Source organism: Periophthalmus magnuspinnatus, chromosome 15 (assembly GCF_009829125.3).
Source record: "Periophthalmus magnuspinnatus isolate fPerMag1 chromosome 15, fPerMag1.2.pri, whole genome shotgun sequence".
Lineage (NCBI taxonomy): Eukaryota > Metazoa > Chordata > Actinopteri > Gobiiformes > Gobiidae > Periophthalmus > Periophthalmus magnuspinnatus.
Window position 1 is genome coordinate 31597941 of NC_047140.1, and position 17727 is coordinate 31615667.

The following is a 17727-nucleotide window of genomic DNA, read 5'->3' on the forward strand; positions in this document are numbered from 1 at the left end:
AAACCGGGACTAAATATGGACTAAACATGGACTAAAACAGGACTAAACCGGGACTAAAACAGGACTAAACCGGGACTAAATATGGACTAAAACAGGACTAAACCGGGACTAAACCAGGACAAAACTGGGACTAAACCAAGACTAAACCGGGACTAAAACAGGACTAAACCAGGACTATACATGGACTAAAACAGGACTAAACATGGACTAAAACATGGACTAAACATGGACTAAACATGGACTAAAACATGGACTAAACCAGGACTAAACCAGGACTAAACATGGACTAAACCAGGACTAAACCAGGACTAAACATGGACTAAACCAGGACTAAACATGGACTAAACCAGGTCTAAACCAGGACTAAACATGGACTAAAACCGGACTAAACCAGGACTAAACCAGGACTAAACATGGACTAAAACGGGACTAAACCAGGACTAAACATGGACTAAACCAGGACTAAACATGGACTAAAACATGGACTAAAACAGGATTAAACCAGGATTAAACTAGTCCAAAAAGAAATGTAAAGTTTAACTAAAACAGTAGTCAGAGTCAGAACCACCGTAGAGACAAAGAGACGCACAAATATGAAAACACAGAGCAGCAGCGACGAACAGGTGAAACTCTGATTAAACGGGGGGAGGCGGCTCCAGGTGAGACACAGGACAGACTGGAAAAAGTGTAAAAATCTGCAGATGTTTTGATTTGCTGTGGTTTTGTGTTTGGCCTTTTACGTTTGCGCTGAATCGTTACAGAGAATCGTACTTAACGACTTTCATTTCACACAAATAACGACACAGTTTCAGTTCCTACTCTCGCGCTAGCCTGTTACACTCCCCTGACTGCGGCTCCATCTCGTCTCGTGCGTCCTGCTGGGCGCTATTAGCCGGGTTCAGCGGTGCCTCGATTGTTTCCCCAGGGTTCAGGCCCCGGGGGCGAGTGCGGCGGCGGCGTCACTGCACATGCTCAGAGCCACCTGTGAACCCAGAGACTGTTTCCACGGCACTCTGATCCTGTCCTCGCCATGGCAACAGGAACTTTTCCCCCTCCGTCCTCACGCGGCGAATGGCAGCGCGTCTCTGGAGACCGGTTTGTGATTAGCCTTTTAAGCGTGCGGACCTGACGGCGAATTTTGACTTAAATTAGCAGCTCAACCGACGATATTTAAAAATGTAAGAATCTGAAGCTTTAAAAAGGAAAAGAAGTCAGAAAAACACAGAAATAAACACGACTCCAGGAGACGACAGCTCAGAGGGAAAAAGAGATGAGTTTAGGAGAAATGTGGACCATCTCATTTATGGTCCTGGTTTAGACCCGGTTTAGTCCTGGTTCAGTCCTGGTTTAGTCCTGGTTCAGTCCTGGTTTAGTCCTGGTTTAGTCCTGGTTTAGTCCTGGTTCAGTCCTGGTTCAGTCCCGGTTTAGTCCTGGTTCAGTCCTGGTTTAGTCCTGGTTCAGTCCTGGTTTAGTCCTGGTTTAGTCCTGGTTTAGTCCTGGTTCAGTCCTGGTTCAGTCCCGGTTTAGTCCTGGTTCAGTCTTGGTTTAAACCCGGTTTTGTCCTGGTTTAGACCTTTTTTAGTCCTGGTTTAGACCCGGTTTAGACCTGGTTTAGACCTTTTTTTAGTCCTGGTTTAGTCCCTTTTTTTAGTCCCTTTTTTAGTCCCGGTTTAGTCCCGGTTTAGACCCGGTTTTGTCCTGGTTTAGACCCGGTTTTGTCCTGGTTTAGACCTGGTTTAGACCTTTTTTTAGTCCCTTTTTTAGTCCTGGTTTAGTCCTGGTTCAGTCCTGGTTTAGTCCTGGCTTATTCCACCTCCAGGAATAAATTCAACAGTTCAGTTTAATTTTTCTCATCAGAAACTGAAAATCCACCAAAAATGTACAATTTTCAAAATGAATTTTTTGTCCGTCCCACAGCGCTGGTTTAACAAAGAGCGGGCCCTTAGCAACGCTGTCAATCAAACTGTTGCTAACGGGAGCAAGGTCAGGTAAAGAAGGACCTGATTCGTCTGTTTTTAATGTTCAGATCTTGATCTCCAAAACGAGTCTGACAGACGCAACAAACAAGTTAAAACTAAATATTATAGATCTATGTTTGGATCAAATAAACAACGACGGACCAGTTTCCCTTTTCCACTCGCTAGACCCTCAGAGGAGACCCCCCCGGTGACAAACCTCCTCAGGGTTTCCTTCAGGTATAGCACGTTATAAGACTCAATATTCCCTGGTGGTGTGAAGCTAACTGGAGGCACTGCTCTGTTTGAAGTTTGTCACTTCATCTGACGTCTGTTTTAACACAATCTGAGCAAAAACAACTGATTTATCTGAGCTGATTCGTGCTGTTAAACAAGTCCCGCTCAAATAACATCACAGTCACAAGCTAGCGTTAGCATTAGCATTAACATTAGCATTAGCCAGCAGTTTTTTTCAGTCACTCTCCTTTTTGTGTAAAATCAAACTCGTAAACAGGACCATGAAAATCTGCTCTTTAAATCACTTTTATCTCTTCTGTTTGCTAATGTGTGCGTTGTGTCACCATGGTAACTGCTAACATTCCGCCATAGACATACATGTAGAACACCCCCGATGTTCATGATGTCACTGCAAAGTCTTAGTAGAAAGTAGGATTCGAATTTTAACTTTAAACAAACAAATTAAACAAAGTACGTACAGTTTGCGTTGGCGTCAAATCTCAAATATATGACGTAACATATTGACCTTAATCAGCCCCGCCCACTTTTTCCCATAAATGCAGCTAAACCTGTTTTTTTCTTTGGGGCGACACTTCCAGGTTTTGTGGGGATCCCGTTTCTTTCGATGGAGAAAAGTTTTGAAGCTGAAATATCGTATAAAGTCGTGTTGGTTTGTGTCAAATGTTCAACGTTTAAAGTCGACGCTGCGGCGATTCTCCGGAAGCTTCTAAACGGCTCTGTCCCTATAGAACCCATTTGTGTCAACACCGGCAAACTCACGGAAAATAATACAACTGGAACGACGACGGCGGCGCCAACTGAAACTTCTGGAATAATGTGAATATGAAATTATGTAAAGAACAAAGGTAAAGTTAAGTAGTCGCTCTTTACTTTGAGTTTTCTTTTCTTTGCTGCATATTTCCACACGTCTTCCCTCGTTTGTCCAGTGTCTTATTAGGACGGACACAAACACGTCTCGCTCTCGGACTGAACCCGCATTGACCTTAGACGCTCTGAGACGCGCAGGACTCGCCTCGTCCTGCGTTTACCGCCTCGTTTGTGATGAAGCTCTGATTAAAATCCCTTTTCCGTCCCAGGCAGCAGTGTGACTTTGACTACGACGCTGTTCAAACGCTCCGGCACAAACGAGCCCGCGGCACGTTTACGGCCTGATCTGTGGTCAGCGCTGTCCACCAGTAATGAGACAAGTGGGGACATTACTCTGATTAAATCGATTCCTATTGGATTATACTGTGCTGTATTCCCGGGCTTCCCAAATTACAGAGGCTGAAACAACAGACAGAAGCAGCGTCGAGAGTCAGGACACGACAGGCCGCACGTGTAATCCACCTCACTCTTGTTTTACACGTGTGTCGTGACCACGGACGGCGTGAAGACGTGGAAAAAATGACACAGATTCACCAGAGCCACAGATCACGCGGTTGTTTGCAGAGTTACGATAATGGAAAGTTCACAACCATTTTAACCTATTTTCATAAACTTTTTCTCAGCTCAAAATCCGTCTGTTGTCTTAAAAAACCCTTTTAGTCGTTAGCTTTATCCATGCTCTACGTGCTAGAGTGGTACGCCATGATCGAGCCTGTGTCCTGAGAGTCCAGAGTGTCCTGAGAGTCCAGAGTGTCCACAGTGTCCTGAGAGTCCACAGTGTCCACAGTGTCCTGAGAGTCCACAGTGTCCACAGTGTCCTGAGTGTCCTGAGTGTCCTGAGTGTCCACAGAGTCCACAGTGTCCACAGTGTCCTGAGAGTCCAGAGTGTCCAGAGCTGCTCTTTGAGTCCAGCCCACAGACACAGGCAGAAGAAGAACATAATGAGTGTGTTTGGCGTCGACTTTACAAATGTTTTTCAGAGCTGTTTTTAATCAAACCTGATCATTTTCTTTACATGTCTTAAATAAAAGTGTGTTTCATTTGACTGTGTGCGTTTCATATATTTGTGTTTGTTTATAAATCCAAGCTGCACATTAGATTGTTTCGTTACATAAGACGAGTTCTCCACAGACGTAATGACAGGTTTACCCTGAAAAGACACGAGGTGAAAAGAGACACGAGGTGAAAAGAGACACGAGGTGAAAAGAGGTCAGTCCACCAACGAAAACATGTAAGAACAGAACAACAGAGAGCGACAGAGTTAAACCAGAGGCAGACGGAGACGGGGACAGAGACAGAGACAGAGAGAATGAGACAGAGACACAGAAACTGAGAGACTGAGACAGAGAGAGAGAGACAGAGAGAGACTGAGAGACAGAGACTGAGACAGAGAGAGAGAGAGAGACAGAGACAGAAACACAGAGACAGAGAGAGACAGAGACTGAGACATGGAGATGGAGACTGAGACAGAGACACAAAGACTGAGACACAGAGACTGGGAGTAAGTATCTGGAGTCCATATTGACAGATCTGAGTGGACACAGGTGACCTCTGTCTGCAGCAGGACACTCCAGTGTCTCCATTTCCTGCACAGGCTCAGATTATTATATTATTATTATTATTTGGTGTCAGTTGTAACATTCTGCTCTTTTTCTACAGAGATAAGATGGAATCACCAGCAGGTTTGGAAACTCACTGGTCAAATCAAAAACTCACATTTTAAATCTGGTGAGGACAGCGGGGAAAATGATGGACTGTGCTGTCCCTCTGAGGACAGACCAGGAGGGGACAGACCATGAGGAGACAGACCAGGAGGGGACAGACCATGAGGGGACAGGCCATGAGGGGACAGACCAGGAGGGGACAGGCCATGAGGGGACAGGCCATGAGGGGACAGACCAGGAGGGGACAGGCCATGAGGGGACAGACCATGAGGGGACAGGCCGTGAGGGGACAGACCATGAGGGGACAGGCCGTGAGGGGACAGACCAGGAGGGGACAGGCCATGAGGGGACAGACCATGAGGGGACAGGCCGTGAGGGGACAGACCATGAGGGGACAGACCATGAGGAGACAGACCAGGAGGGGACAGGCCATGAGGGGACAGACCATGAGGAGACAGACCAGGAGGGGACAGACCATGAGGGGACAGGCCATGAGGGGACAGGCCATGAGGGGACAGACCAGGAGGGGACAGGCCATGAGGGGACAGACCATGAGGAGACAGACCAGGAGGGGACAGGCCATGAGGGGACAGACCATGAGGAGACAGACCAGGAGGGGACAGGCCATGAGGGGACAGACCATGAGGGGACAGGCCGTGAGGGGACAGACCAGGAGGGGACAGACCATGAGGGGACAGGCCAGGAGGGGACAGACCATGAGGAGACAGACAAGGAGGGGACAGGCCATGAGGGGACAGGCCATGAGGGGACAGACCATGAGGAGACAGACCAGGAGGGGACAGACCATGAGGAGACAGACCAGGAGGGGACAGGCCATGAGGGGACAGACCATGAGGAGACAGACCAGGAGGGGACAGGCCATGAGGGGACAGACCATGAGGGGACAGGCCGTGAGGGGACAGACCATGAGGAGACAGACCAGGAGGGGACAGGCCATGAGGGGACAGACCATGAGGGGACAGACCATGAGGGGACAGACCATGAGGAGACAGACCAGGAGGGGACAGGCCATGAGGGGACAGACCATGAGGGGACAGGCCGTGAGGGGACAGACCATGAGGGGACAGACCATGAGGGGACAGACCATGAGGGGACAGACCATGAGGGGACAGGCCAGGAGGGGACAGACCATGAGGGGACAGACCAGGAGCATTCTCTCTGACACACGTGTTGTTCCCTGAATATGAACTGTTGAGTTCAGGGAGGAGGGACAGGACACCACAGTGGAGACATAACAGATATAAACATATATTTGTGCCTGTTTATGAATAAATGATGTAAAAGTGAGTGACGTGTGGAGAGATGGAGAGAGATGGAGAGATGGAGAGGATGTACTGCCCCCTGTGTGTGGTTCTGTTGTTCACTGGTGTGAGCCCATTGGTCCAAGAAACATTTCTCCTAAGGGAGACAAAAGAAATGTTGAATCTGGATCTTGAATCTTGAGACAGAGACACGGAGATGGAGACAAAGACAGAGACAAAGACAAAGACTGAGACAGTGTGATATGTGATAATATGTTTGAACTGAGAAATTAAAACAGGGAACTCGAGTGTTTAACTGTAGAGAACGTCACTGTGTTTAACAGAGTGTGTGTGTGTGTGTGTGTGTGGTTGTGTGATTGTGTTTTTGGGGCTGGTTTGTTTCTTTTTTGAGTTTGTTCCATGCCTGATTCACTAAAGCTCTGTGTGTGTGTGTGTGTGTGTGTGGGGGGGGGGGGGGGGGGGGGGGGGGTGTGTGCGTGTGTGTGTGTGTGTGTATGTACGTGGGGGTGTAGGGGTGTGTGTGTGTGTGTGTGTGTCGGGGTGTGTGTGTGTGTGTGTGTGTGTGTGTCTCTGTGTGTGTATGTGTGTGTGTTGTGCCTTGGCGGACGCAGGACACGCGCTGTGGAGACGGTCCCGCGCAGATCCGTGTGTCCGCGCTCATCATCACGCGCTTCACTTCTCCCGGCTCTTCTCTCTCGTTCACTCCTCCCCGGCTCTCTCCTCCACGGCTCTCTCCTCTCACTCCTCCCCGGCTCTTCTCTCGTTCACTCCTCCCCGGCTTTTCACTCTCGTTCACTCCTCTCACTCCTCCAGTCCCCGGCTCTCGTTCCCTCCAGTCCGCGGCTCTCCTGTGACTCCTCCGCGGCTCTCCTGTGACTCCTCCGCGGCTCTCCTGTGACTCCTCCTGTGACTCCTCCGCGGCTCTCCTGTGACTCCTCCGCGGCTCTCCTGTGACTCCTCCGCGGCTCTCCTGTGACTCCTCCTGTGACTCCTCCTGAGCCGCCGTGTCCGGGACAGACCCTGAGCACCATGGAGAGCGCACGGAACGGCTCGGACTCGGATTACTGGAGCCACGTCCCGGTGTTTTATAAAAACACGAGTCTGTGCCGGAACTTCACGGACACGAACGGCTCTTCTCTGGGCTGCGGCTCCGAGCCGAGTGGACAGAGTGACCTGGACGACGACACCAACCCCGTGATCATCGCCATCGTGATCACGGCGCTCTACTCCATCGTGTGCGTGGTGGGGCTCGTGGGGAACGTGCTGGTCATGTACATTATTGTCAGGTGAGTGTTTGGTCCACGCGTGTTTTTGTCACTGTGTTGCTGTTTGGCTCCCGTGGCTCAGTGGGTTTGGAGCCTGTTGATGTGTGTGCGGCTCCGTGCGTAAAATGCCTCTGACCCCACGCGTAAAGACTCTGGTGACAGGAGCTCGTGCCCTCAGCCCCGTGGACCCTGTGACACGCGTGGATCATGCGCGCTCCCCTGGGTCTGATTCAACTGAACCTGAGCTGAAACTGACAGGTTTAAAGAGCCGAAAGAGCCGAAAGAGCCGAAAGAGCCTCCAGTCTCACGGCCCACGTGTGTTTTATCACTGGGTCTGAATGTTCCAGAATGTTTGGACTTGAGCAGGACCACGTGACCTGTGACCTTTGACCCTGAGCCTTGTCCACAGTCCACAGAACCGAAGCCTCTTACTCAATAAAACTCAAATCTGTTCTGGTTAATTACATTTTTAATGATAAAACTCCTTCAGTTTAACTCTTCAAACCCAAGGCCCATGGGCAAAACGTGGCCCGCCGTGTCATTTTACATGGCCCAAAACAACGTGAATTAACCCTTTAAGGACTGAGCACATTATAGACCAGTACATGCCTAGACTTTTATCATTTTTTTCCTGTGACGCATTAAATTAAACTGACTGGGAAAATTCCACTTAGCTCCTGCGCTCTGATTGGTCGTCTTCGAGGGCGACGTAAGCACATGACCGTAATGACAGTCGCATATTTAAAGAGCCTCGCGCCTCGTACATGTGTGATATTTGTAAATTGAATAAGGAATAAATACAGAAAGTTTAAGTTCCTCTGAGCGGCGGGTCAGGACTTTACTTTTACTGGAGGATTTTTTTAGATTGTTGTGGAATTAATCTGTAAAAACACTGAACAATGGATGGATTTAATGTTTGCAAACGTTCTCAAAGTGTTCGATAGTTTTGAGCCGAGAGCTGTGGATTTAGAAAAGCTCATGTGCGATAATCTATGTGGCACAAACCCTCATGAAGCTTTAATCGAGATGAACGTTTGGCTGGATTTCCTGTTTTCCAACTTTAAGATATCGACTGATTTATGTAGACCGTTGTGTCGTGCGTCCTGATTGGCTGTTGGACTGTAGACCATTGTGTCGTGCGTCCTGATTGGCTGTTGGACTGTAGACCATTGTGTCGTGCGTCCTGATTGGCTGTTGGACTGTAGACCATTGTGTCGTGCGTCCTGATTGGCTGTTGGACTGTAGACCATTGTCCATCAGTCTCCTCCGTGCCGTGTCTCCTGTCCAGTACAGAATGTGTTCAGACAAATTCACATAAACGTTGGATCTCAGTGTGACTCTGAAGTGCTGTACGTTTGCAGTTTGTTTTCTCCCCGACAAAACCCACAATGTCGATGAAACGTTCTGCACCGACAAAGACGCCTACGAAGGTTTGAACTTTGAGAGAGTTTAAACGAGAGAGAAATGTGAGAAAATGTTAACGCCTGTGTGAGAAAAGTGTATAAAGTGTGTGGTGAGGGGTTTTACAGACAAAAACAGAGAATAATGTAAAAAATAAAGTCCAGTTCTTTGGATCCTGGAGCGTTTGTTCTGGTTCTTCCCTGGAGACGTCACGATGTCAAACTTCAAATAACAAAACAAAAGTCAAAGCTTCATTTTGTGTCTGATGTTTTATCTCCGTTCTCGTGTCGCGAATGTTTTAAAATCAAATGTAAAGCAAAAGTAAAGTTCTAGTGATTTAAACGGCCTCGTAAAAAACTCTGCACGTTCAACTTTTATGTTTTACGTTTCGAAAATGGTTCAGATTATTGTATTTTAACTCAACTTGAATAATCCGAAGTAGTGAGTGTAAATTTAATCTGAGGCAGTAAAATGAAATATATGAGACCAGTTCAGACTTTCCAGATAAATCTCTCTTCTCCCCTGTCTCTTGTCTCCGCCCACTCTGCACAAAACTCAGACTGTTCTGTTCAGATGTTTCTTCATGTTCTGGTCGTTTCTTCTCGTTGAAGTTTTATTTGGACTGATTCATGTTTGAGTTTAATCTTTAATCCACTATTTTCAAGACGCCATTTTGTCGATCTGCCCCCGTTTAACCTCCACCTGTGACACGCCCACTGAGACACGCCCACTGTGACACGCCCACTGAGACACGCCCACTCTCTTCTCCTCATTCTCTTTTCCTCTCTCGTTTCCTCTCTCGTCTCTTCTCTCGTCTCCTCTCTCGTTTCCTCTCTCGTCTCCTCTCTCGTTTCCTCTCTTGTTTCCTCTCGTCTCCTCTCTTGCCTCCTCTCTCTTTTCCTCTCTCGTCTCTTCTCTCGCCTCCTCTCTCTTTTCCTCTCTCCTCTCCTCTCTCGTTTCCTCTCTTGTTTCCTCTCGTCTCCTCTCTCCTTTCCTCTCTCGTCTCTTCTCTCGTCTCTTCTCTCTTTTCCTCTGTTGGATTCTGCAGCGTTGCGTCGTAATTTTAGTCCAAATATAAAAAACTCTCTGCTCTGTGTGACGTGCCTCTGTCCATAGGGGGCGCTGCAGCTCCACGCCTCTTTACTGTGACGACGTTTACGGCGACGTCATTGGACGCCCTGAGTGGACTTGTTTCTTCTATTAAGTCGTTTTAGATGAATATTGTGATTTTTTTAATAACATATTGATCCACAGAGATGAGAACCATAAAGACTCAAGCTGTAAAGTTCTGGTTTAAACTCGTTTCTTTGTTCGATCTCTTTGTTCTGACGCTCTGCTGCCAGCGCCGGAGCGATAATGGGGTGAATGGAGGTAATAAAGAGCGAGAGATGGACAGCTCAGTAAATGGAGGAGTAAATGAGGAGGAGACGGTGATGGACGAGTGAACGCCAAAGAGAACGCCAAAGAGAACGCCAAAGAGAACGCCAAAGAGAACGCCAAAGAGAACGCCAAAGAGAACGCCAAAGAGAACGCCAAAGAGAACGCCAAAGAGAACGCCACGGACTTTTAATGTGGCTGTTTACAACTGAACCTCCAGGAAACAAAAGTCCCTCCATCCTCCACTTTGACTTTATTTCTCCCACAATGCACCTCTCCTCCGCCCAGACCGTCCTCTTCTCCTCTTTTGTTTATTAAAGTTGTTTTTTTTTATCGTGGGCGTGTTCTTCTGTGACGGCGCTCTCCCCCGGCGTCTGGACAGAAGGACGAGTAAAAGTATTTCAAAAGTACTTTTAGTGAGGCCTGGTCACACCTTCAGGACGAGTGTGACTGTGTTTGGAAGTAACTGAGTATTTGTACCATGAATATGTACTCTGATTACTCATTTAGAGTAACTGTAATCTGGCACAGGTACTCACATGTGGTGGTATCAGAGTACAGTTACTTTACTCAAATCAAAGGAGTACACGGCAGTATTTGATCACACAAGTGTGTTTTCAGAGTGTGTGTGTGTTGGTGTGTGTGTGCTCTAGTGTGTCAGTGGGTGTGTGTGTGTGTGTGGGGGGTGTGTGTGTGCGTGTGTCTGTGTCGGTGTGTGTCTGCGTGTGTGTGTGCTGTAGTGCGTGGGTGTGTGTGCGTGTGGGGGGGTGTCGGTGTGTGTGTGTGTGTGTTGGTGTGTGTGTGTCTGTGGGGGTGTGTGTGTCTGTGTGCGTGTGTGTGTGTGTGTGTGTTGGGGTGTGTGTGTTGTAGTGTGTGCGTGCGTGTGTATGTGTGTGTGTGTGTGGATTACTCTCTGTGTTTCTGACTTTACTGTGGATTCTGTCGTCTCTTGTTTTACACAGAGGAGATTCTGACATGAGGCTCTGGGACTGTGCCCCGTCTGCTACTGAGGATGTGGAATAATCTGCAGGGATTAGACCTGGTTCAGTCCTGGTTCAGTCCTGGTTTAGTCCTAGTTTAGTCCTGGTTTAATCCTGGTTTAGTCCTGGTTTAGTCCTGGTTTAATCCTGGTTTAGTCCTGATTTAGTCCTGGTTCAGTCCTGGTTTAATCCTGGTTCAGTCCTGGTTTAGTCCTGGTTTAGACCTGGTTTAGTCCTGGTTTAATCCTGGTTTAGACCTGGTTTAGACCTGGTTTAGTCCTGGTTTAGTCCTGGTTTGTGCCTTTACTCATTTTACTCAGTGTAAATATAAACATTCACATATTTATTTTATATTTTTAGTGAATTTCTTTCCACTTTGTTGAAGGTTTTTGTTTTTTCTGAGTGGTAAAAGTCTCTTCTCGTGTAATTATCACTTAATTATCACTTAATTATGTCATTTGTTGCTGCTCATGTGTTAATGACGTCGTCCACTGAAAAATGCTTCATTATCTCCTTTATTTCTTTTGTGTCAGTGACATCGTCTCAATATTATTGTCGATCGTTTCCTGCCTCTGGCTCCAGTTCACTTTCCATTGATAATCTGTCCTCTCTCTGTCTCTGCTGCTTCAGACTCATTCTGGTCTTAAATGTTCGTATTAACCCTCTACATGATCCTGGGGTTTTTTATTTCACTATTGTGTCTGTAAATCAAGATCTGAACATTAATAACAGACAAATCAGGTCCTTCTGTCCCCGAGGTCGCTCCTGTTAGCGTTAGCGACAGGTTTGATTGACAGTGTTGCGGGAAGGGGCGTTACCTTCATCAGCCTCGCTCCTGATTGGCTCTTTGGTTGCTATGATGCTGTCATGATCCGCACCGTCCGCTCCATGTTTTCCTCCTGTCCTGCTCCTTCCCTCCCTCACCTGCTGGAGTTGGGCTGAGCTCCTGGCTCCACCTGCGGCTCATCAGCGCAATAACCTCCACCTGCTGCGGAGCATAAGAGGAGCCAGGACCAGACACTCGGGGCGAGATCGTCTGCGTTTCTTCACCCTGTTCTGTGCCGTTGTTCCTTCGTTCCTTTGTTCCTTCATTCCTTCGTTGCTTCGTTTCTTCGTTCCTTCGTTCCTTCGTTCCTTCGTTGCTTCATCCTGTTCGTGTCCAGAGTGTCCACATGTCCACATTCCTGCTCCCGCTCGTTCCTGCTCCTGTCTCCTCACCCCAGCTCCGGTTCAGTCCACCCTTTGTCTTCACCCTCTTGTCTCGTCCCGGGCTCTGGCTCACACTCCGCTCCCAGTTCCTTGCCGGGTTAATTAACTCTTGTTAATTATGTCACAATCTGTAAAATAAACACTGTAAATCTGCCCCGAGTCCTCGCTCTTTGGTCGACTACACTCACCGTTATGACAGATACTCACGGTCAGAATCCCAAAAATGGAACTGGGCTCAAAAATGGTCCCCTGTTTCATTTAATTTCATTTCATTTTTTTAAATTCTATTCTATTGTACTTTTATTTTATTAACTTTATTTTATTATTGATTTAATTATTTATTTTACTTATTTAATTTATTTTCATTTCTGTTTTTTTATTTTATTTACTTTATTTTATTATTGATTCAATTATTTATTTTACTTATTTAATTTCTTTTCATTTCTGTTTATTTTTTTTAATTTGTTTTTTTATTTTATTTGTTTTGTTATTCTATTTTATTTGGTCAGAACATACATTTCTCACCATGAACACGCTGGATCTTAGATAAAGGATCATTTCCCGAGGGCTGGGGTCACTGAAGGGTCAAAATAAAATCTGCACATTTCCTGTATTTGCACATTCGTGTTTTGCACAGTTCACTTTATTTCAGTTTGTCCATTCCACTTTATACACCAGCTCCTTCAGATTCTGCCCAAACATGAAAATATGTCTCTGTAGAAAAGTTCAATCCACATTTCCACTGCAGATGGAGCAGGTTTTTCATTTGAGCTTCAGTCCAGTCCATTTTATTTAAACGGCACATTTCACAAACAAATGCAGTTTACAAAGTGCAAATAAAAACAACTAATTAAGTAAATCAACATTTAGACTAGAATCAAATAACGAAATTAAAATAATAAATATGTAAATAAAACAATAAAATCAAATAAAATCAAAAGGAACAAATCGATAAAAGACAGAGGACCACACGACTCACGCAGAGTTAAACGCCGCAGAGTAAAAGACGAGACTTAAAACACTTAAAACATTTGGACAAACACAGAAAAGGCTCCGTCTCCTCTGGTTTTGAGTCTCGTCTTAGGCCCCACGAGCTGGAGCTGGACCTCGGACCTCAGTGTGTGCGCCGGAGGATAAATCTGGATGAGGTCGGAGATGTAAAAACAAACAATAAAATCTTAAAATCGATTCTAAAATGAACACACTCAGTCACTTCTGTTTATAATCTGTGGTTTAATGTGGAGACGGCAGCTCGAAACAAAACCACGGCTCCAGGTTTGGAATAAAAAAAAATTAAAAAAAGGGCTTGGGTGGAGTTTGGAGTAAAGTTAAAACACAAAACTTGGGCAAAATAAAATAAAAATTAACCCGACATGACCTAAAAATATCAGCCGTCGAGTTTTTTTTTGGATTCTAAACGTTTTGTATCGACATCAGCCGTGAAAAAAAAACATATCTCTCCATCTGTAACACACACACACACACACACACAGCACGCACACACACACACACACACACACACACACACACACACAGCACGACGTTCGAAAACAACAAATCGCAGGTTCAGACGCTCACGACCTCGTCCTCGGAGCTGGACTTTGAAATTGCTCTGTGTAATTTGTCTCTTCCTGCTCTCGTCCCAATTTCCTGCCGCTCGCCGTCTCGTCTGCAAAAGTGAAATCAGAAAACAAAAACAAGCGTCGACGTCCGCGTTGTTGTCCGGGCACGTGTTTGCGGCGGGGGCACATTATGTATGCATTAGCCCGCTCATCGTAAGTGTTCTCCCGCCAAAGGACGCACCGACCTCTGCGACGGACACCATAATGAAATCACCGGTGTCGACGGTGACGGGCGGTTAGGGTTAGGGCGGTGAGCAGGAGGAGCGCACGCCGTCCGCCGCACTCAAGTTGAGCCGTTTACGTAAAGTTAGCTCTTGTAACAGGACTTCACATCTGTACTTTATGTTCCTCTCTTTCTTTTCTCCTCCGTCTCTCAGCTCTTTTTGTTTTTCTTGCCTCGCGGGTTGAGCGTACTCGTAGAATAGAGGCGCCATGTTTAAAATCGACCTTTACAATCTCGTAAAACCCACAGCTTCAGCGCCAAATGAAGCGCATCAAGGCTAGCAGGTATAGCGGCTAATCTGGAGCTAAATTCTGACCACGAGTATCATAGCAACCAAAGAGCCAATCAGGAGCGAGGCTGTTGAAGGTAACGCCCCTTCCCGCCCACACCACGGGTTTAGCAGAGACAGGGCGCTTAGCAACGCTGTCAATCAAACCTGTTGCTAACGCTAACAGGAGCGACCTCGGGGAAAGAAGGACCTGATTTGTCTGTTATTAATGTTCATATCTTGATTTACAGACACAATAGTGAAATAAAAACCCCAGGATCATGTAGAGGGTTAATACGAACATTTAAGACCAGAATGACGAGTCGATGGAGCAGGAAGTGCGCTCATGATCACTTCCTGTTTGTTGCGCGGCGGCGGCGGCAGGTTAGCTCTGTCATTTATATAAACAGTCTATGGATTAAACAGCGAAGGCAGAAGTTTCCTCAGAGTCTGAGACGATAAAACATCGACCGCCCTGGAGTCTCTCTCTCCCTCCCTCTCTCTCTCTCCCTCTCTCTCCCTCTCTCTCTATCTTTCTCTCCCTCTCTCTATCTTTCTCCCTCCCTCGCTCTCCCTCTCTCTCTCCCCCTCCCTCTCCCTCCCCTCCCTCTCTCTCCCTCCCTATCTCTCTCCCTCCCTCTCTCTCTGTCCCCCCCTCTCTCCCTCTTTCCCTCTCTCCCTCTCTCCCTCCCTCTCTTTCTCTCTCTCTCCCTCTCCCCCCCCTCTCTCTCTCCCTCCCTCTCTCTCTCTCTCTCTCTCTCTCTCCCCCCCCCTCTCTTTCTCTCTCTCTCTCTCCACTTCTCTCTAAACGACAGAAACTCGAGTTCTGCATCTGAAAAATCCGTTTTGTTTTGGACAGACTGTTGGATTCTCGAGCTCCGCCCCCAGCGCAGCTTCTTGTTCCCATGGAAACACAGAGAGGCTTCGAAGCAATTACCTCCCATCCCTCTCTCTCTCCTCATCATCATCCTCTCCACATCCTCTTCTCCTCCTCTCTCCTCATCCTCCTCTCCCTGTCGTCTTCTCCATCCTCCCATTCCTCTCTCTCTCTCTCTCTCTCTCTCTCTCTCCTCACCCATCATTTTCTTTCTCTCCTCAACCTCCTCTCCACATCCTCTTCTCCTCTCCTCCCTGTCCTCTTCTCCATCCTCCCATCCTTCTCTCCTCACCCAATTCCCTGTTTCTCCTCCACCTCCTCTCCACATCCTCTTCTCTCCTCCCTTCCTCTGTCCCCCTCTCTCTCTGTCCACCCCCCTCTCTTTCTTCTCAACCTCCTCTCTCCTTCCTTCCTCTGTCTCTCACTCTCCACCTCCTCTCTCTCTCTCTTTCTCTCTCTCCACCTCCTCGTCTCCCTCCCTGTCTCTCTCTCACTTCACCTTTTCCCTGTCATCCTCTCCATCCTCCCATTCCTCTCTCTCTCCTCACCCATCCCTCTCTTTCTCTTTCTCTACTTATCCTCCTCTCCCTGTCCTCTTGTCCATCCTCTCATCCCTCTCTCCTCACCCAATCCTCTGTTTCTCCTCCACCTCCTCTTCTCCTCGCCCTCTCACTCTTTACCAATCTCCTTTTCACTTCTTCTTCTCCCTGTCATCCTCTCCATCCTCTCTTCTCCCCCATCCCTCTTTCTGTTTCTCCTCATCCTCCTCTCCCTGTCCTCTTCTCCATCCCCTCCGTTTCTCTTCATCTCTACTCAACCTCCTTTCCACATCCTCTTCTCTCCTCCCTTTCTCTCTCTCCACTTCCTCCTCTCCTCCCTCTTTCTTGCTCTCCACATCCTCTTGTCCTCCCTCCCTGTTTCTCTCTTTCTCCACCTCCTCTTGTCCTCCCTCCCTCTCTCTCTCCTCAATCTCCTCTCTACGTCCTCTTCTCTTCTCTTTCTCTCTCTCGCCTCAACCTCATCTCCACATCCACTTCTCCATCCTCCCTCTGTCTGTCTCTCTCTCTCACCTTCTCTTCTCCCCCTCTCTCTCTCTCTCCTCAGTCTCCTCTTCATGTCCTTTTCTCCTTTCTCTCTCTCTCTCCACATCCTCCTCTCCATCCTCCCATTCCTCTCTCTCCTCACCCATCCTTCTCTTTCTCTCTCTGTCCTCAACCTTCTCTCCTCCTCCTCTTCTCCTCTTTTCCTCCCCCTCTCTCTCTCTCCTGTGCGTCCAGTTGAAATATCGATCGGGAAAAGGTTGAAAATGCAGAACCTCTGGACGAGGCAGCTCCCCGAGAGCCAGAGCCGTGAGCCAGAGCCGTGAGCCAGAGCCGTGAGCCAGAGCCGTGAGCCAGAGCCGTGAGCCGTGAGCCAGAGCCGTGAGCCAGAGCCGTGAGCCAGAGCCGTGAGCCAGAGCCGTGAGCCAGAGCCGTGAGCCAGAGCCGTGAGCCAGAGCCAGAGCCGTGAGCCGTGTGTTTGAACCGTGAGCCAGAGCCGTGTGCCGTTCGTGTATCGATCCCAAAAATATTGTCAGATCTCATTGGTATTGGTTCCTCTGGATTCCAAACAACCAGTATCGGTATCGGTCCCTATGGACTCTAAACACTCGGTATCAATCCCTCTGGACTCTAAACACTCAGTATCGGTTCCTCTGGACTCTAAACACTCGGTATCGGTATCGGTTCCTCTGGACTCTAAACACTCGGTATCGGTTCCTCTGGACTCTAAACACTCGGTATCGGTATCGGTTCCTCTGGACTCTAAACACTCGGTATCGGTTCCTCTGGACTCTAAACACTCGGTATCGGTATCGGTTCCTCTGGACTCTAAACACTCGGTATCGGTTCCTCTGGACTCTAAACACTCGGTATCGGTATCGGTCATGAAAAACCCCACATGGCTCCCTCTCTTGGACGTCGGCTCCTTGTGACAAAAACATAAACATTAAAGACACATCGTTCTTTTCACTCACTCCCCCGTGTGGTGAGAGGTGAAACTGCAGTGAGTTAATGTCGCCCAAACGCCACAAATCGCTAATGGTTTTAATGAATCCGTTTCAGACGCTGTACGTCGAAACGAGCCGGTGTTTCAGCGCGCGGCGGGAGACGAGTCGCGCGGAACGGCTTTATTAAAATAAACGAGTGGATGTGCTCGGAAAAGCTTCATAATGGAGGACGAGTGGAGTTTAAAAGGCGGATTTGGTTGGTGTAATATTTATTTCGCTGAGATGGTTTGAAAAGGACGAACCTTCATCACCAGGAGCCACTTTGAGCTGAAGAGGAAACGTTGAACTTTGCAGAGGCCACTTTATGATTTGAATGTTCTGTTTGGATCCACAGACTGAGAGAGAGAGACTCAGCTTCAGCTTCAGCTTCAGCTTCAGCTCAGAATGAAGCTCGTCGAGGCCAGAGCAGGTGTAGAGAGCACGAGTGTCAT

General features: G+C 47.7%; 1 protein-coding gene across 1 annotated transcript in view; it reads left to right on the top strand.

Moving 5' to 3' along the window:
* The first annotated feature begins 7056 nt into the window (after window positions 1-7056).
* oprm1 (opioid receptor, mu 1) overlaps window positions 7057-17727 on the top strand; it is a 57895-nt gene continuing 47224 nt past the window's right edge. The window contains exon 1 of the mRNA XM_033979629.2: window positions 7057-7313. Coding sequence (XP_033835520.1) covers window positions 7057-7313 — 257 coding nt within the window. The remainder of the gene's footprint in view (window positions 7314-17727) is intronic.